Source organism: Podarcis liolepis (genome assembly GCF_965112155.1).
Source record: "Podarcis liolepis genome assembly, chromosome: 7".
Classification (NCBI taxonomy): Eukaryota; Metazoa; Chordata; class Lepidosauria; order Squamata; family Lacertidae; genus Podarcis; species Podarcis liolepis.
In genome coordinates this window covers 84626027-84646768 of record NC_139561.1, presented here as the reverse complement: position 1 = coordinate 84646768, position 20742 = coordinate 84626027, and the positions used below count along the sequence as shown (strand labels likewise).

General features: G+C 45.2%; 2 protein-coding genes across 2 annotated transcripts; one reads left to right on the top strand and one right to left on the bottom strand.

Moving 5' to 3' along the window:
• Positions 1-555: 555 nt before the first annotated feature.
• On the bottom strand, positions 556-2833 carry BLOC1S3 (biogenesis of lysosomal organelles complex 1 subunit 3). The gene is made up of 2 exons (XM_083516030.1): positions 2729-2833; positions 556-1386 (listed from the first exon to the last, which is right to left on the bottom strand). Exon 2 carries the CDS (start codon positions 1373-1375, stop codon positions 800-802), a length of 576 nt encoding a protein of 191 aa, XP_083372156.1. The 5' UTR covers positions 1376-1386; positions 2729-2833; the 3' UTR covers positions 556-799.
• An 8889-nt stretch (positions 2834-11722) lies between these two features.
• Positions 11723-20319, top strand: LOC310712724 (galectin-9-like). The gene is made up of 5 exons (XM_083516064.1): positions 11723-11879; positions 14125-14213; positions 17096-17291; positions 19170-19278; positions 20180-20319. The coding sequence occupies exons 1-4, from the start codon at positions 11850-11852 to the stop codon at positions 19275-19277; spliced, it is 423 nt and encodes a 140-aa protein (XP_083372190.1). The 5' UTR covers positions 11723-11849; the 3' UTR covers position 19278; positions 20180-20319.
• The last annotated feature ends 423 nt before the right edge of the window (positions 20320-20742 follow it).

Here is a 20742-nt window from a genome sequence, read left to right as displayed (position 1 = left end):
TGATACTTGAAACTGCAGCATTCAATGATACTCTATATAGTTGTGCTATTTTTGTCTGAGCAGACTCCATAACCACCTGCAAAAGTATGAAGTAACGAAACAAGCGCACACAATTAACACAAGGTGTAACACAACTCTCTCACTGAATTCCACAAATACTCAGCCTTCTGTATTCAGAGGATTGTGTTTTATATAGACACAACTAATTTCAAACCAGTCCTGTTCCACCACCATCATGATGGATCACAAGCTTGTACAGGGCGAAGTCTTTTAAAAGATGCCCCGTGGAACATGTGTACTGTGTATCCGCGGGGCCTCTTTTAAAGGACTCACCCTGTACTACTCACTTGCTTAATCACCTACATTAAATATGTCTGTAGGTGGGCAGGCTTTCCCGCTCTTTCTCAGACTATTCACATGTCACAAATGAACAGAGGTATGCGTGGACAGACTAGGTTTTTTCTTTACATGAAATGGAAGCTTTTAAGATGCTGGTTTGAGTATAAATATGGTAAGCATTAGCTTTAAAAATTCAATATACATTGAAGCGCAACAAAAGATTTATCAAGAGCAGTTTAATTTTCTTTGACTCTACCATGCTGGACTATTTAGGCAAGGTTATTACAGGATATACAAGTGTGATTGAAACAATAGGCATCAAAAGTTTTGAGTCAAAAGCTTCTATTCCAGTTTCTTATTGCACCTTATGGCCAGGGATGGAGCAGTCTCTCTCTCTCTCTCAACACCTTTAACTGCCTGCAAAAAGCAGTTAATTGGCTAGCTATTGTTCTAGAACCAGCTAGGTGTTTACTGGAGGTAGCTCTATCTGGATATCAGGCAGCAGGTTGCAGCTGGTGATGATGTCTATCTTTTCTGCAACGGCACGCAAGTCCTCCAGGACAAGCCGGATGTTGTGTGATGCGCTGATGATGCCGTTTTGGGAGTTACTGAGCTGTCCAGTTATGGCCCCAATCTCCTTGATAGCAGTCTGGTACACTTGCTTGACGGTGCTGCTGACATCGTAGTACAAGCGGGCATTACTCTCGATCAGCTTCTGCTGTAGCAAAGTGCTGTAGCGGCCGCAATGTCTGATACGAAGGGCAGGCTTCTCTTCAACTGCTGTGGGGGACCCCAGATCCTCATTCCTGAAAACAATCAGTGGAGGCAAGTCCGTGCCGATCAATTTAGGCTCTGCTTTCGGCCTACAGGGGCTTGCATCTTCCTCCTCATCTGTTTCAGAGGCCTCCCCAGCAATTTTTACGCCAGAAAGGTTGGGACATGAAGCCTGGGGTACGGAGGACAGATAAACCTCTTCCTCTGAATCAGTCTCTGAGGCTTCTCCCTGAACAACAGTTTTGTACCTCCGGGTGGTCATTTTTGCATTACCTAAAGAAACAAAAGCAACTTCAATTTTGAGAATTTGTGACGGAGATAAACCTACCAGGATAACCCCAATTGATTATATCCCATTATGGAGCAGTAATTAAGAATAGGATGTACAGACAGTGCTGTTGATGTGGGAGGTTGATGGAGGGGGGGGGGGCTATACAAAAAATGAGGGAACTGCTCCACAAATCCTCCATGTCCAGAGACCAGTTCCATCTATGTACTGACAGATGAGAGAACATAAGAGGGGTGGCTCCCTCCATATCTCCTCTTTGTCATCTTTTCAGGGGCAGCTGTCTAATCACTGCTGGAGACAGAGGTGAGAAACCTCAGACCTGGGAGGCAAATGTGCCCCTCCAAGCCTCTCACATCACAGCTTTGCATCTTCCTTTTGTCCAGCTGGAAGGTGTCCTCAAACTCTGTTTATGCCTCTCACTTTCACTCTGCCCACCGTGGAAATGTGGCTCCTGGAAGTTCGCCCAGAAACCTCCTCCACACTCACAATGCCAGCAGCCCGATAGCATACCATTACCCAATCCTCTCACACGGGTTACCCCAGGTTTGTTACTTTTAACACACCACCACAAACAAGATTTGTGTAGCATTTGCTAATTTATATCTATTAAACTGTTTGCTTGTAAAAGCCTACTGTAACATAAATGGTGAGATACCATACGTCTCACTTAAATAGTTTTAAGTTGCTCGGGGTTGCCTTGGGCACGATAAAGCAACTGATGAAATAATAATAAAAAATAATGATAGCAAGAAAGACTGGCCAGGCTACCTGTGTGGCTGCTCAGTGTGTACTTCAGGTGCTAAATGCAGATAGGAAACGTCACCCCCCATTCATAGAATCAGAGAACTGTAGAGCTGGAAAGGAACCCAAGGGTCATCTACTCCAGCCGCATAAAATGCAGGAGTCTTTAAACTGGATGCGTTGCCAACCCAGCTCAAGCAAAGGCGCGACCCACTTGCAGAACCAGCCGCAACAACCCCCATCCTCCTCTCCTCTCCCCTCCCTTTTTTCTCTCACAGCCTGACCTAACGGATGCCTACTCGGAAGTAAGCGCCACTAACTCCAAGGGAGCTTTCTCCTTAAGTAAAAGCACAAAAAACCCTGCAGCTACTCTCTCTCTCTCTCTCTCTATATATATATATATAGAAAGAGAGAGTGTGTGTGTATATATATATATATATAGAAAGAGAGAGAGTGTGTAGCTGCAGGGTTTTTTGTGCATTTATATATATATATACATGCTGCTGCTGCTATTATTAATACTGCTCCTCCTGCCTTAGGTACGGCATACACCCTCGCCCCCCCCCCCAAACATCCAAACTCAACCTTTCGATCAGGAAGAAGCGTCTCCACCTTGGAGCTGGTCACATGACACAGACGGATCACGTGCCGCAGCAGCGCGTCGCTTTAAGTTTGGAGGTTATAAAAAAAGTAGCACATGCGCGCTGGCGGCTGGAGGCTGGCGCGAGCCGTCCTCTTCTCTCAGCCAATCCCCTCTCGCCTCTGCCTCGCCGTCTTCGCCTTCCCTCCCTTCGTGAGCCCAACCGTCGAAAAGTTTTGAGCTGAGGAGAGGCTATAAAAGGGGCCGCTCGGCTGGTGCAGAGCGCGTTTCCCTCAGCGCTAGAGAAGTTTGTGGAGCTCTAAAGGGCGGGGTGGGGGGGGGGCGAGGTGGAGAAAGGGAAGGGAGAGCTCAACGGTTGGACCAAGAAATTACTTAATTTATTATTATTATTTTTTTATTTTCAATGCAGAGTTACAACAAAAATTACAAACATTGAATCCAAAATAATACTGTACAAACAAGAAAGAAAAACAGAACACACAAAAAACAAAACAAAAAAGCACACATCTACAAATAAAACCATATCCTCATTCTAATCTAGTCAGTACATATACACCTGTTGACTTCCTTTGTTCTAAGACCTCAAAAAATTTACTCTTTCTAAATTGTTGTGTCTAATGTAGATTAGTTCTATATACTTTTATTACGCCATTTTTCCTTTAACCCTGTAAAGCATCATTCATTACATACTTACTTAATTTCATAGAATTTATACACGGCTTCATCGTAAACACACAGTTACCCTCAAAGCGAATCACAAAGAAACCAAAAATCTACAACCCTACTTTAAAACACGCCAAAGTTAACATGCTAGCACGGATTAAAATGACCTTGTCGACTTACTTTCTGACTTTAAGAGCTGTTCGACAGTGGCATGGTCTTGCCTTGGAGGTTTTTAAGCAGAGTTTGCATTGGTGCTTTAGTTGAGATGCAGGGGTTTGGGTGAGATGACCTTTGGGGTGCCTTCCAGCTTTTAAAAGTCTATGATTCGATTCCTTCCTAAGCATCTGGGTAAAGGTAAGGGGACCCCTGACCATTAGGTCCAGTCGTGGCCGACTGGGGTTACAGCGCTCATCTCACTTCACTGGCCGAGGGAGCTGGCGTCCAGCTTCCAGGTCATGTGGCCAGAATGACTAAGCCGCTTCTGGCAAACCAGAGCAGCGCACGGAAACCCCGTTTACCTTCCCGCCGGAGCGGTACCTATTTATCTACTTGCACTTTGACGTGCTTTCGAACTTATAGGTTGGCAGGAGCTGGGACCGAGCAATGGGAGCTCACCCCGTCGCGAGGATTCAAACTGCTGACCTTCTGATCAGCAAGTTCTAGGCTCTGTTGTTTAACCCACAGCGCCACCCGTGTCCCTAAGCATCTGGGTAGCATTGCCTAAACAGGAATGCTTTTAGCAGGCACCGAAAAGAATGTGGTGAAGGCGCCTTCTGGATCTCAATAGGCAGGTAGTTCCAAAGGGCAGGGGCCGCCACGCTACGCGATCAGAGTTCTTACAAATGTGGAACGGAGGCTCCAATACTTTGGCCACCTCATGAGAAGAGAAGACTCCCTGGGAAAGACCCTGATGTTGGGAAAGATGGAGGGCACAAGGAGAAGGGGACGACAGAGGACGAGATGGTTGGACAGTGTTCTTGAAGCTACGAACATGAGTTTGACCAAACTGCGGGAGGCAGTGGAAGACAGGAGTGCCTGGCGTGCTCTGGTCCATGGGGTCACGAAGAGTCGGACACAACTAAACAACAACAAAGCACCACAGTTGCAGGAAGCCGCTGGAGGGGAAGAGGGCTCTTGTGCGTGCTGGTTTCCCATGCAGACAACTCTTCAGCCGCAGTGAAAACAGGATGCTGGGCTAGATGCAGGGCCAGATTTAGGTTTGATGAGGCTCTAAGCCACTGGTAATGGGGCCCTTTGTATGTCCAGCTGTCCTTTGTCAACAACAAATTGTCGCTATTTTTTGTGTTGAATATACAGTGGTACCTCTGGTTGCGAACGGGATCCGTTCCGTTCTGCTCCGTTCGCAACATGAGCAGAACGCAACCTGTGTCTGCACATGCGTGGGTTGCAATTTGTTGCTTCTGCGCATGTGCGCGACGTCATTTTGAGCGTCTGCGCTTGCTCGGGCAGCGAACCCAGAAGGGACCCATTCTGGTACCTCCGGGGCGCCGCGGGATGCAACCTGAAAAGACGTAACCTGAACCGAACGTAACAAGAGGTATGACTGTATGCTATATGGTAGTTTATGGACCTAATACAGTGGTACCTCGGGTTACAGACGCTTCAGGCTACAGACTCCGCTAACCCAGAAATAGTATCTCGGGTTAAGAACTTTGCTTCAGGATGAGAACAGGAAATCGTGCAGCGGTGGCAGCAGGAGGCCCCATTAGCTAAAGTGGTACCTCAGGTTAAGAACAGTTTCAGGTTAAGAACAGACCTCCAGAACGAATTAAGTTCTTAACCCAAGGTGCCACTGTAGGTATCTAAAGCCATTTGCACATGCATAATGTAGGCACCCTATATATAGAGATGAGCACACCAGTGATATTTTAGGGAGCAGGCTAGCAGGCAGGGCCCATTACTTACATCATAGGAGCCTACACAAAACAAAACAAAACAAAACAAAACAAAACAAAACAAAACAAAACAAAACACTGTTGCTGTATGTAGGTTTTATTTTATTTGTTTTTTATCTTCTATTTTGGAGATGTACATCCAGTTTTTTCCCCTTTTAATTTTTTTGGGCCCCCCAAGAGAGTGTGGCCCTAAGCTATAGCTTGTTTAGCTTTTACAATGGTACCTTGGGTTACAGATGCTTCAGGTTACAGACTCCGCTAACCCAGAAATAGTACCTCGGGTTAAGAACTTTGCTTCAGGATGAGAACAGAAATCGTGCAGCAGCGGTGCGGCGGCAGCGGGAGGCCCCATTAGCTAAAGTGGTACCTCAGGTTAAGAACAGTTTCAGGTTAAGAGCGGACCTCCAGAACAAATTAAGTTCTTAACCTGAGGTACCACTGTATGTAAATCCGGCACTGGCTAGATTGGTTCTCTTTTAGGTCTGCTGAAATTATATTAGAAGTTATTCCAAATGCAGTTCCATTGTTTCCTAGTTATTCTTTGGTCCAAATCTTGCACATATAATTTCTCTATTTGATTCCGATCCAAGTTTAACCAGTCTTAAAATTGAAATTCAGTCTCGAAGTTACATCTTTATCCAACTAAGAGACAATAGAGTTTCACAATTGTTCTCTTTCCTGACTTCCCCATGTTTTTGTATCAGAGAGGAGATCACACATCTAATTTCAAATACTGGAAGAGTGGAGATCTCCTTCCTTTCATAGTACCCACAACCTCCTCAGTTGTCAGAATGACAACCCCACAACATCTTTATGCTTTCTAAACCAGGATTTTCCCATTGCTTGAAATATTTAACTACCATTTATTCCAGATTTAGAAATTCATTACAAAATGGGGAAGAGAAAGATGACAGACCCATAGATATTCTGTCTTTAATTTCATACCAGGTTCTTATACTAAGGAAGAATTTCAAATTTAAGTTCCCAATAGTTTTCTTTAAACCATAGGAGATATTTAAGCTTTTTCATTATGATTAATTATTCTGCCTCCAGTATTGGATCTTCTTTAAACCATTTTAAAACAATTTTGTTGCCTAACAACAACTCTTTCTGCTAGGTGCTTCCATAATCCACTGCTTGGTTTTTTAAATATAGTTTCAGCAGCTGCCCTATGTGGTTTTTGTTCTATATAAAATGCTGTACAGTGGTGCCTCGCAAGACGAAAATAATTCGTTCCGCGAGTCTTTTCGTCTTGCGATGTTTTTCGTTTTGCGAAGCACGGTCCGTCACAACTGCGCCTCTTCAAGCGGCTTTTAAAAAAAAGCGCAAGACGTTTTCGTCTTGCGAAGCAAGCCCATAGGGAAATTCGTCTAGCGAAGCAACGCAAAAACGGAAAACCCTTTCGTCTAGCGAGTTTTTCGTCTTGCGAGGCATTCGTCTTGCGGGGCACCACTGTATCAGTTTCTGCCACTTTGTATTTCAGAGGAGACAACTAATGGAATATTTAGGAGTATAAATAAATTTATGGGAATTCTGCTGAGCAGATATAGTTGTCAAAAGCTGATAGATTTGCAGACTTGCAAGAGTGGCCCCTAATCTCTGGCTGTATTTTATAGCTGCACCCTTGGAAACTGCTGGTTGAGAGGAAAGGTCACTCCTTTGCAGAAGACCTTCTTGCCTCAAGGGTCCTCTACTGAGGGACTCCACCACATGCCCCTGTTTTTTGCCCATGGATGGTGCATCCTGTTTAAGGATTTTATGGACCCAGGTCACTCAGGACAGATGTCTGCTGACCACATGAAACTGCCAGGGATCTGGCAGGATTGTTGCAAGTGATCATCACAGACTGTCCATTGTGTTTGTGTGCATGTGTGTGCATGAAACTCCACTTTGGCTAGGAAATTAGCCCAACTGCTTCTGGATTTAGGGAGATAGGGCTGCAGTTATTTCCAAAATAACCCAATACGAGCCATGGATAGTTACCGTAGTTCATCTTTCGTTTTCCTTGCAAGAGTTGCACTTTCACATGACCTGGAGAGGAAGTTCAAGAGTTCCTTGTTGTTTCCTTTTTGCTAGCATCTCCTCCCAACATGTCCTTATATAGCAAGATTTTAACTTTCTCGCGAACAAGAGTGGACTGTACTGAATTTTTTTTTTTTGGTCATGCAATAACAAAAGGAAAAGAAACCTTTAGAACTTTTGGTTCTCCAGGTCATTGTAAAGTTCAGACTTAAAGCTGGGGGTCATTAGCAGCTTAAACTACAGCTCATTCCCCCTACCTATCACATTTCAAGTTGCTTTTGCACATGGCAGTACACACTAGAGAGGGGGCAGGGATGTCTTCACCTGAGGAGCATTATCTGCTTGGTTTTCATGAGCCTGCAATCCCTCCAAATCCCATTCATAAAGCTGTCATCTGTGCATGTACAATGGCTGCCTCAAATGTACACACCTCAGCTTAACCATGGCTTACATCCTGAAACTGGATGGAAGCTGGGAAACACATCAAACAGCAGCATTTATCAAGAAACTACATGATAGATATGGATTGTGGCTGATAATATGTAGAAGAAGAGTCTTTATTTGCATCAGCGGCTAGCCATAGCAATAAAATAAAATGTACTGAAGACAGAGGTAAAAACTTAACTATGGAAAATACATTTTGGGGGTTTACATCAATAAATCATAGATCTTATTCTAACTGCCCCTGCTAAAAACCTTGCAGTTTTTGCTTATATCATGTGTACATGGCTTCAGATGCCAGCTGTGGGAATGCCAGAGTAAATGGCAATGTGTTCACAGCCATGTTCAATGAAAATGCTTGCCATGCAAAAACAAAAAGGGGGAAATGCTTAGTTTTTGTTTTATTATGAAAAGTTCAACTTCATTTTCACTGTTTAGAAAATACAGGAACTTCACAGAAAGAAATTAGCAAAATAGAAAATGGAAGCTTTTTTGTTGTTGTTGTTTAGTCGTTCTCTTTGTGACCCCATGGACCAGAGCACGCCAGGCACTCCTGTCTTCCACTGCCTCCCGCAGTTTGGCCAAACTCATGCTGGTAGCTTCGAGAACACTGTCCAACCATCTCATCCTCTGTCGTATCCTTCTCCTTGTGCCCTCCATCTTTCCCAACATCAGGGTCTTTTCCAGGGAGTCTTCTCTTCTCATGAGGTGGCCAGAGTATTGGAGTCTCAGCTTCAGGATCTGTCCTTCCAGTGAGGACTCAGGGCTGATTTCCTTCAGAATGGAGAGGTTTGATCTTCTTGCAGTCCATGGGACTCTCAAGAGTCTCCTCCAGCACCATAATTCAAAAACATCCATTCTTCAGCGATCAGCCTTCTTTATGGTCCAGCTCTCACTTCCATACATCATTACTGGGAAAACCATAGCTTTTACTATATGGGCCTTTGTTGGCAAGGTGATGTCTCTACTTTTTAAGATGCTGTCTAGGTTTGTCATTACTTTTCTCCCAAGAAGCAGGCGTCTTTTAATTTCGTGGCTGCTGTCACCATCTGCAGTGATCATGGAGCCCAAGAAAGTAAAATCTCACACTGCCTCCATTTCTTCCCCTTCTATTTGCCAGGAGGTGATGGGACCAGTTGCCATGATCTTCGTTTTTTATTTATCTAAGCGTAATTATTGTTGCATGGTGGGACAGGGTTGAGAATGGGAGGCAGTAGGCCGGATTCAAAGGCACTGTGGACCAGATGACCATGCCTGATATGGATGGTAAAATAAATGGGAGAAGCATGAATTTAACCACTCATTCAATGCATGCTATCATTGGAAATATCCAGTGACTGCTGTCCTCTGATTTTCCAACGAAACCACCCTTACTCTTCCTCATCCTCCCTGCGCTCCTGTTTGTTTGCATTAGACATTTAGGTCAAATCATAGCTTTTTATATAAGGCTTTGATGCTTGCCAGTCATAGAATCATAGAGTTGGAAGTGACCACGAGGATCATTTAGTCCACCTTCCTGCAGTGCAGGAATCACAGCTATAAGATGTCTAATATATTGTAGATTTAAAAGTGTTTATTTAATTTTACTCTCTTTTTGTAAAGTTTTTTATTATTTCATTTTATAATGTATATAAAAGAAAGAGAACAATTATAACCGACTAAAATAAAAAAGATTATAAACATTCTAGTTTTGTAAGCAAAATTATTTGAGATGATTTCCAAGTGCCTGGTATTTCTTTACCATTCCAATTCTTTAAATAAAATAATTAAAAAAGGAAGAATCAGATCTTTAAACTTCTTGTAGAAATTTGAAGAAACACCATCTGGGCCTAGTGTTCATTTGGTTTTCAGTTTTTTTTTCATAGCTGGTTGAGTGACTGAACCCAAAGAGTGCTCATTAATGGTTCCTCATCATCCTGGAAAAAGTGACAAATGGGGTGTCGCAGGGTTCTGTCCTAGGCCTGTTGTTGCTCAATGTCTTGGATGAAGGAATTGAGGGGATGCTCATCAAATTTGCAGATGACACCAAACTAGGAGGGGTAGCTAACGTTGCAGAAGACAGAATCAGGATTTAAAATGACCTTCACAGATTGCAGACCTGGACACAAGCTAACAAAATGAATTTCAACAGGGACAAATGCAAGGTTCTGCACTTAGGCAGCAAGAACCAGTGGCACAGTATAAGATTGGAGACACCTGGCTTACTAGCAGTACATGTGAAAAGGACGGAGAGGTCTTAGTGGACCACAAGATGAACATGAGTCAACAGTGTGATGCAGCAGCAAAAAACCCTTATCACTATTCTAGGTTTTATTCAAGGGCGGCAATAGTACCACTCCTGCCTTGGTCAGACCACACCTGGAGTACAGTGGTACCTCGGGTTAAGTACTTAATTCGTTCCGGAGGTCCGTTCTTAACCTGAAACTATTCTTAACCTGAAGCACCACTTTAGCTAATGGGGCCTCCCGCTGCTGCTGTGCCGCCGGAGCACAATTTCTGTTCTCATCCTGAAGCAAAGTTCTTAACCTGAAGCACTATTTCTGGGTTAGCGGAGTATGTAACCTGAAGCGTATGTAACCTGAAGCGTATGTAACCTGAGGTACCACAGTACTGTGTGGGCACCACAATTTCAGAAGGATATTGACAAGCTGGAACATGTGCAGCGGAGAGCAACATCACAAGTTGTTTAGATTGATATCTGCCCTCATCCACCTTTAAACAAATGTTCCCCACAAAAATACTTAGGCTAGAATAAATCACAGAGACTTGGCCCTGAGATGTGCCCCAGAGGTAAGAAAGATGATGGTTGGACTAGATGTCCCTTGGTGTTCTTTCCAGCTCTACAATTGTATGATTCTATGATGGCTATTCTCCACCTCCACAGTGAGGCAATATTACTTTTGAATACCAGCTGTTGGAAACTACAGGAGGGGAGAATGTTCTTGTGCTTGGGTCCCGCTTGCTGGTTTCTCACAGGTATCTGGGTGGCCACTGTGACCACAGGATGCTGGACTAGACGGGCCATTGGATTGTTCCAGTAGGCTCCTCTTATGTTCTTGTGCACGGTGTGAAGGCAGAATTAAGATTTATTGCTATGTTCGCTGTTGCCTCTGGCCCTGACCATCACTGGCTTGTGCTCAACCCACAGATGATTGCTCAGAGGGGAATGTTCCCTGTCCCTGGGTTAGCTACGCATTTTGGTGTTCAGCTGAGGATAAAAACCAAACTACTAAGAAGGCAGCAAATTCCACTGATGTAACACACATGATACAGAAGGTGGAACCTTTCCAGAAGTCGTTATATTGATTCACAGAATGCAGTACGTTACATTTCTTTCTTCGATATATACATAGATTTATCATGAACATATGTACAAACTATCTTAACACATAACCATACAAACAGTAACAGAACCATACATCTTCAGTATTTGTAAGGGACACCCTTTCAATAATGACTGCTCATGCAAGTTGTTATTTTAAAAAGAAAACTAAAGTTTATTCTATATCTCCTCCCTGCCCAATGTTCCCTTAATACTTGTGCAAACTTTCTAACCCAGAAAGAATCCCGTTTCTCTCACATTTATTATTATAAACAACAAAGAAAAGCATCAATACCCATAAACATTTCTTCAAATTTAAATTTTAAAAACGGCTTCCTAATGAATGAAAGCACTTTGTTTCCCCAATAAATAATCACGAATAAAAGGAAAAATTATAACAATTCAAGTAAGTGCTCTGGGCTTCCAAAGAGCATAGAGGTATGTCATCAAACAATAGTATTTTTAAAAAAAGGAAAAGCCACAGTTCTGTCAGCTTTTAGAAATTGCTGACACCAGTCACAGGGCAATGTAGTGCAGGTGGGGGGAAATGCTTGTGCAGCAAAGCAGATTTCCAAGAACCGTCTCATTTAAAGGTAAAACAGTCCTGGTGGTTTTGCTTTCACACGTTTTGCTTCCTGAGGAAATGAAACTTAATTCTATATAAGCATCTGCTTTCATTGCGTCTTTGGAGGGCAGAAAAAGGTAGAGAATCATTCGGTCAGTTCCAGCAAGTGCTATAAGATGGCTTTCTCCTCACCTATTTTGCATCCAGTGAGTATAGAAATAAGATGTTTAATAGATGAAAGCTTCTGGGATTGCAATGGGAAGAAGGGTGGCGTGGGCATCTTCTCAATAGATTACCATATTTTGCGCTCTATAAGACACACTTTTCCCTTTCAAAAATTAAGGGGAAATGTGTGTGCGTCTTATGGAGCGAATGCAAGGTCCTTGGCTTCAGCGATAGCAACGCGAAGCCGCCTGAAGCCCCCGGAGCACAGGGATCCCTCTCGCTCTCCAGGCTTCGCTTCGCTGGAGAGGCGCTGCACAGTTTTCCCTCTCTGTGCAGAAATGGAAGGGGCTCCGTTTCTCCCGCCGCCAGTGGCGTAGCGTGGGGGTGCAGGGGGGGCTGGCCGCACCGGGCGCAACATCTGGGGGTTAGGGTTAGAGGGCGCAAATCCACGGGTTAGGGGGCGCAAATTACTTGCCTTGCCCCGGGTGCTGACAACCCACGCTACGCCACTGCCCTCCGCTTTGCTGAAGGGGCGCTGAGCAGAGAGGGGGAGATTCCCCCCCCCCGTTCTCCCCCTCCTATGGTCCGGTGCGTCCTATAGAGCGAAAAATACGGTATGTTAGTGCAACATGCAGCACAAAGCTGGAGCTTTCTAAATAACAGCATGCATCTCATACGGTGAGGCAGATCGCTAAAGCAGATCTCTAAATAAGTGGCCAAGCAGATTTACAGTCCCTTTCCTGCCTCCTTCACAGCAGAGTTTTTGCAGGCAACCTGACCAAGCTTGCAGGTGGAATGGCGACCTGCAGCTAGGATCAGATATTGATTCAAACTTATAGGAAATGCAGAAACTAAGTAGACAGAGCTTTGGCATGGAATTGAAGTTGTCATCCATCTGCCTGGCGGGACAATGGACGAAAGTGCCATCGGGGGAACAGTCAAATGGCTGAAGAGTTACAGTGCCTGGTTTTTTGTTTTATTGGTCATTCCTGCTCTAATCACTGCTGTGGATACATGACCTGACTGTCTGTCTCCAGGCACTGTGGTCATCTGCAAAGGCTCCCAGCAGGGTTTATGGCATGCAATTGGGTGATGGGAAAAGCTTGTCTCCTTAAATATTTTGTCTGCCAGGCTGTTCAAGGCACAGTAAGGGGGGGGGAGGGAAAGCTAAGATAATAGAATAACAGAATGGTTCAGCTGGAAGGGACCCTGAGGGTCATCTAGTCCAACCCCCGCAATGCAGAAATCTCAACTGAAGCACCCATGACAGATGGCCAGGAAACCTCTGCTTAAAAACCGCCAAGGAATGAGAGTCCACCACCTTCTGAGCGCGTCCGTTCCGCTATCGAAAAGCTCTTACCACCAGAAAGTTCTTCCTGATGGCAAATCCTAACCGCTGACTTCCAGTTAACCTCAGCAGTGATGTGGCTCACATTCCTTCCTCCTCTCCAAATCAGAGGAGGAGGTTAAATCTTAGCTGTCAACTTTTCCCTTTTCTTGCGAGGAATCCTATTCGGAATAAGGGAATTTTCCTTAAAAAAAGGAAAACGTTGACAGCTATGTGTTAAATGCATCTTTGCATTTAACATGCTGGGCTCCCACCAACCCCAAAGCCAATAGAATAGCATTAGCTGGGAGGCCTGATAATTTTTGGGACTGTGGTGGGCATGGAGGAGGAATTAACCCTTGCTCCCCCAGCTGAGGTCCCCTAGGGGCTTTAGGTTTATTCCCAAGTTAAGGTCTCTGCCTAGGGTGTCCCCAACTCTAGGACCAAGTGTGCATATTTGAGAAGCAGCCTCCTGATTTTTAAAACTTAACTACTTCCAGTAGGGGACGCAGGTGGCGCTGTGGGTTAAACCACAGAGCCTAGGTCTTGCTGATCAGAAGGTCGGCGGTTCGAATCCCCGCGACGGGGTGAGCTCCCGTTGCTCGGTCCCTGCTCCTGCCAACCTAGCAGTTCGAAAGCACATCAAGCGCAAGTAGATAAATAGGTACCGCTCCGGCGGGAAGGTAAACGGCGTTTCCGTGCGCTGCTCTGGTTCGCCAGAAGTGGCTTAGTCATGCTGGCCACATGACCTGGAAGTTGTACGCCGGCTCCTTCGGCAAATAAAGCAAGATGAGCGCTGCAACCCAAGAGTCGTCGCAACTGGACCTAGTGGTCAGGGGTCCCTTTACCTTTACCTTTACTTCCAGTAGAGATTTATAATAGATGATGATGATAAATGTATAGTTCATTTTGGAGAATAGGAACAAGGATGTGATGATTTTTGTTTTTCTGCTCCACAGAGTGTTCCCTTTCTGCAATACTTTCATGCGCCCTTGCGTGGGGGGATGTCGATTTGCATCATAGGCCAGGTCCTGCATTCCGCAAAAGGGTATGTCTCCCTGTGTGCCTCCTCTTTGCCTCCCATGCCCTCCTTCCCTCAACAAATGTCCTTACCCCTCCTACAATCTTTCTCCTATTGCTAAAGAATTTCCCAGGCTGAAGTCAGAAAGTTATCTTCTTCCTGTTGCTGTTGTTTAGTTGTTTAGTCGTGTCCGACTTTTCGTGACCCCATGGACCAGAGCACCCCAGGCACTCCTGTCTTCCACTGCCTCCCGCAGTTTGGCCAAACTCATGCTGGTAGCTTCGAGAACACTGTCCAACCATCTCGTCCTCTGTTGTCCCCTTCTCCTTGTGCCCTCCATCTTTCCCAACATCTGGGTCTTTTCCAGGGAGTCTTCTCTTCTCATGAGGTGGCCAAAGTATTGGAGCCTCAGCTTCAGGATCTGTCCTTCCAGTGAGCACTCAGGGCTGATTTCCTTCAGAATGGATAGGTTTGATCTTCTTGCAGCCCATGGGACTCTCAAGAGTCTCCTCCAGCACCATAATTCAAAAGCATCAATTCTTCGGCGATCAGCCTTCTTTATGGTCTAGCTCTCACTTCCATACATCACTACTGGGAATGAAGTGATCCCCTTCATGGATCACTGCCTTGCCATGGGGAAGGGGCTTGAATAACTCAGAGAAGCTGTGAGCTATGCCGTGCAGGGCTACCCAAGATGGACAGGTCATAGTGGAGAGTTTTGACCAAACGTGATCCACCTGGAGCAGGAACTGGCAAGCCACTCCAGTATCCCTACCAAGAAAACTCCATGGACAAAGACAACAGGCAAAAGTTATCTTAGGGAGCACAAACCCTCTACCACACCGACATTAACTCTTCAGACTATATTTTGACTTTTTGTCACATAGAAAAGATACTATGAGCAGCACTGAGGGCTCATTCACATTCACCTTTGCTTTCATGCTTTCGAGGCAACTGCCCAGGCTTTCCAGCTCTGTGTTTGAGTGTTTTTTTGTTGTGTCCTCAGGTTTTCCCGGGGGAAACCCGGTGTGGTGAGAGCCAGTGTGGTGTAGTGGTTAAGAGCGGTAGTCACGTAATCTGGGAAACCGGGTTCGTGTCTCCGCTCCTCCACATGCAGCTGCTGGGTGACCTTGGGCCAGTCACACTTCTCTGAAGTCTCTCAGCCCCACTCGCCTCACAGAGTGTTTGTTGTGGGGGAGGAAGGGAAAGGAGAATGTTAGCCGCTTTGAGACTCCTGAAGGGGAGTGAAAGGCGGGATATCAAATCCAAACTCTTCTTCTTCTTCTTCTTTTACCTGGGAAAACCCAAGTGAATTGGAGCAAATGGCAACCCCCAAAAAATCCTATTTCCAGTTGCTCCGATTCAGTGGTGAAATTTGGGTCTTCCTGAGGAAAGTGCTGGGACTAAAATGCCTGTACTGGTTAAAACTTCCTTTCAATAATGACTGCTATCAAAAGTTGTCATTTTTAAAAGAAAGCTAAAGTTTATTCTATAGCTGCTCCCTGCCCAATGTTCCCTTGCAGGGTGTCAATACTTGTCACAACTTTTTCCACCCCTTCAGGACAAATCACACTTACCAGAATTCTTCTGTGCAGCTGTTAAAAGGTCACTTTTTTTTTTGCACTGGCTACACATCACACCACCACTCTGTCACAATTTAGTATGGGGGACTCAGACCTGGGGTCCGGATGCGGCCCTCCAGGCCTCTGCATTTGGCCCTTGGAGCTCTCCACAGGCCACACTGTTCACTGGCCCTGCTTCATATCCAGAGTGCTTTTGCCTGGCTGGAATTGGCCCTCAAACTCTGATCGTGCATTTTCTGCTTCCCTGGGTAAAGGATGGGGATGGATGGGTGAGTGGATGCAGGACAGCTTTCAACAACCCGGTGCTGTCCCACAGCATCTGGAGGACACCAGGCTGGTGAAGGCTGGTGGAGAAACTAATCTGCTGCGCAACAGGTAAAACTATATTACTAAATAAGTACAACTCCTTCCTCCATTTTGCCTCTGGCCCTGCCCACCACTGGGGGGTGGCACTCAGAAGGTTGTCCAGAAAGCAAATGTGGCCCTCGGGGTGAGCAAACCTCCCCACCTGTTATGTACTGAGTTGAATGGGATCCAAAATGCAGCAGTCTGATTGGCCCTAGAACAACAGGATCCAGAATGCAGCAGTCTGATTGGTCCTAGAACAACAGGATCCAGAATGCAGCAGTCTGATTGGTCCTAGAACAATGCAGCAGTCTGATTGGTCCGCAGGAGCCACCCAATCCAGCTCCAGGTGGAAGTGAATCCACAACCTGATTGGCCTACAGGAGAATCCTGGAATTAGCCAATCACGTGCAGCCCATTGTGTAAATAATGTATATAAAGCAGATATTGTGGGGGAAATTCCATTCCTCCTCACCACTATGAGGGGAATAAAGAGCATGAAATCCACTCTCGACTCCGAGTATATTTCACCACCCTTTTTTTTTAAAGCAGATACTTGTGTGAATTGAAATGCTACACATTTTAAGGAGGTGAAAACTACAGCCATCTTTGCGTTAAGTAGTTTCCCTAGCACTATACACCAGTATGTATTTAATAAGCTTTAATGGCCCATCCTATCCCAAAGTCTGGGTAGCTGAGTTGGTTAGAGCATGGCGCTGATAATGCCAAGGTAGCTGATTTGATCCCCATATGGGACATTTGCACATTCCTTCATTTCAAGGGGTTGGACTAGATGATCCTCAGGGTCCCTTACAACTTTGATTCTATCGTTCTAAGATGAGTTTCAGGACATCCTTTCTTAATTCTGCCTCAAACTACCCCTTTCTCCCAGTACCCCTCCGCTATTAACCCCCCTCACCCCACCTTTCCCTTCAGTACCATCTCCTCCTACGTAGCTTCAGTGTCAATATCGCATTTCAGGTTCGCGTTCACTGTTAATCTGTTGGGCGAGAATGGCGACATCGTCTTCCACTTCAACCCGCGGATGAACGAAAACGAGGTGGTCTGCAATACGAAGCAAAACGGAGGTTGGGGAAAAGAGGAGCGTTGGCCCATTCCTTTCGAGGCAGGGGCCACTTTTATGATGATCATCGATGTCATGAGCGACTGCTACAGGGTGAGGCTGCCGGTGGGGCATATCTATTGTTCATCAAACAGTCTTCTCACGGCCTGTGGGCTTTTAATTCTCGTGGCTCAAGATGGCTTTACTTTTTCTGTAACAGGCAAGATGGCTTTATGTTTAGTAAAGTGGTAAAGTGGCTCCTGACCATTAGGTCCATTCGTGACCGACTCTGGGGTGGCGGCGCTCATCTTGCTCTATAGGCCGAGGGAGCTGGCGTACAGCTTCTGGGTCACGTGGCCAGCATGACTAAGCCGCTTCTGGCGAACCAGAGCAGCGCACGGAAACACCGTTTACCTTCCCGCCGGAGCGGTACCTATTTATCTACTTGCACTTTGAAGTGCTTTCGAGGAGCAGGGACCGAGCAACGGGAGCTCACCCCGTCATGGGGATTCGAACTGCTGACCTTCTGATCGGCAAGTCCTAAGCTCAGTGGTTTAACCCACAGCGCCACCCGTGTCCCGGCTTTATGTTTAGGCAGTGCTATTTTTCTAGAAAAAGAGGTGCCAGAACTCACCATGAACGCCCCCTCGTTCTCTTAGAATGGCAATGGCGCCCTCTTGAGAGATGCTGGAACTGAGTTCTGATGAGTTCCGATTGAAAAAAAATGCCCTGCATGTAGACATTCTCCTAGTGCCCTCCATCTTTCCCAACATCAGGGTCTTTTCCAGGGAGTCTTCTCTTCTCATGAGGTGGCCAAAGTCTTGGAGCCTCAGCTTCAGGACCTGTCCTTCCAGTGAGCACTCAGGGCTGATTTCCTTCAGAATGGATCGGTTTGATCTTCTTGCAGTTCATGGGACTCTCAAGAGCATAGATGAGCATAAAGCTTCTGAGTTTGCTTCTCCTTCTATTCTTTTGCATCCCCAAATACTCTCAAGGATGAGCAAATGCAAACATGCTCTGAGCTACCTTTACTCCTTGTTTTCGGAAAACACACAGCCCCTAATGTTAATATATTAGATAAGGCACGTTTCCCTCTCCTATCTAAAGTATGTTTCAAAGTAGGAATTCATCTTCCTAGTGAACTCATCTTTGTCACTGGAGGTGCAAATAGCCTCTGAGGCATGAAGCATTTTTGAGACTGGCTTCCTAACAATGATTTCTTTTGGACAGAGAGAATCTGGCCATGTGTGGCTGCCTTTGAAGACAGTTCAGAGGCAGCAGCTAGCTAAGAACATTGCAGCGAGGCTGCTAATGGGAGCTAGGCGATGAGACCTCTCGCTCCTGTATCAAAACAACTTTACTGACTCCTAGTGGTAGTCATTATTATGATAGTTATTATTATTTCTACTGATTAGTAGCTTTTTCGCAGGATTAACACATCTCACCCACTAAAAAGAGACAACAAATGTCTGAAACCCTCCAAATTTACATGCAAAAGCCTGGGCGAAAAAAAATGTTGTTGCATAAAGATATACAGTGGTACCTCAGTTTACGAACTTAATCCATTCCGGAGGTCCATTCTTCAACCAAAGCTGTTCTTAAACCGAAATGCGCTTTCCCTAATGAGACCTCCCGCCGCTGGTGCCCTTCCACTGTTTGGCTTCCATTCTTAGACAGAGGTAAAGTTTGCTAACCGGGACACTACTTCCGGTTTTGCGGAGTTCGTATACCGAATAGTTTGTAAACAGGGCTGTTCTTAAACCGAGGTACCACTGTATAATGATGCTGTAAGGCCGGCCTCCCTAGGGAGAGCATTCCACAAGCAGGGAGCCATCACCGAAAAGGCCCATTCTCATGTCACCACCCTCCACACATCCCTCAGAGAGGGCACATGTCTTAGATGACAATTGCTCGGCACCCTATGCGGAGGTACCGGTCGTGCTGCCCTAAATCTGCCTGTGCTGTCACCTTCTTGTTCTATTCTTTCCCTAGGTAACTGTCAATAGTAAAGACTTCCTGAAATACGTCCACCGCATTCCCTTTTTTAGCGCCCGGGCTCTGGAGATCAAAGGGGATGTCAACTTGCAGAGAGTCTCTTAGGGTGAGTGGCAGGTTTTTAAAGCGTCTTAATCCTTCCCCGTTTAAAACTTGTCAACGTGGTTTCTCTTGCTTACGGTAAGGAAAACAGCCGTTTGTCAGTTAAAGAGAAGTCCTTTGAAATGAGGCAATCTAATCTTAAAGGAGCTGCTGTTGGGCAAGTTTATTTATTTATTACATTGATATCTCCCACCCTTCCTCCCAAAGGAGACAGATTTGCAGAGCAACAAGTGATAAAGCAATAAAAACACATTGAAAATAATTCCAGTACAGATGCAGACTGGGTGCAGACTGTGACTTCCATGTACGCTTGGATGAAGGCAGGTTATTTGGATCTGTTCCGTTGTGATGTCTATCCTAGTTTTGAAATCTTAAACTGCTCTGCCTTCTGTAGGGCAGGGGTAGCCAATGTAATGCCTTCCAGATGTTTTGGACTACAACTCCCATAATTCTCTACATTGGCCAGGCTTGCTGGGGCTGTTGGGAGTTGTAGTTCAAAATGTGTAGAGGGTACAACAATAGGGTTGCCATATTTCAAAAAGTGGAAATCTGGACACACTACCAACATGGCTGCCATATGGCCAGATTTTCCTGGACATTTAAGCGATTTCCGCCCAGACGCTGTTTATGAGGGCTGAATACTGAGTGTGTCCAGGAAATTCTGGATGTATGGCAATCTACACAACATTGGTTCTCATTGCTCCAGTGGATGATCTTCCCTGGAAGACAAAGGAGGATGAGACCCTGATGAATCTCCTGGATCTCTTGGTGGTGGCTGATGCAATCAGTCAGAGTATCATTCTGGACCACTTTGTAGGACTGTGATGAATGGGGAATACCTGTGGTGCCGGTAACTCATTTGCATTTTTAAAAATTGTGTGTGGTTGTGTTTGTTTTTTTTACAGGAACAAAACAAAAAGAGGGGGAAAGAGAAGACAATGCTCAGAAAGACGACACAGAACAGAAAACAAATTTATTTTTTAAAAGGATTATAAATTGCTATACCTTGTCTACTTACAATAAAATAAAAGAGAATGCAACTTAATATTTGTGGAAGAAATATTGTTGACTAGTATATAAAAACGAGTCTGAGCTTTCATGGCCTCTTGCATATGGATTCTGAAGAGTCTGTGAACATTGGGAAGAGAGAAACTATTATTGCTCGAAGAAAATACCTTTTGCAACAGATCAGTCCTCTCCTTAAAAAAATAAAATCAACAAATACTTGCAGGCATGCCCATAATGGATCTGAGGTTTCTAGAAGTTATGGTGGGCAGAGAAGTGCCGATTTAAGGGAGGGGACAGCAACAGACAATGCAAATATATTTCACCAAGCACACCGGCCACTAGTGGGAATGGGAAACATTGACATAGATTTTGGAGGCATAAAATTGAAAGTGCCCCTGTATGAATGAGGGAACACGAATGTGCACATGGAAACAGCAATCCACAGAGAAATCTGAACCCA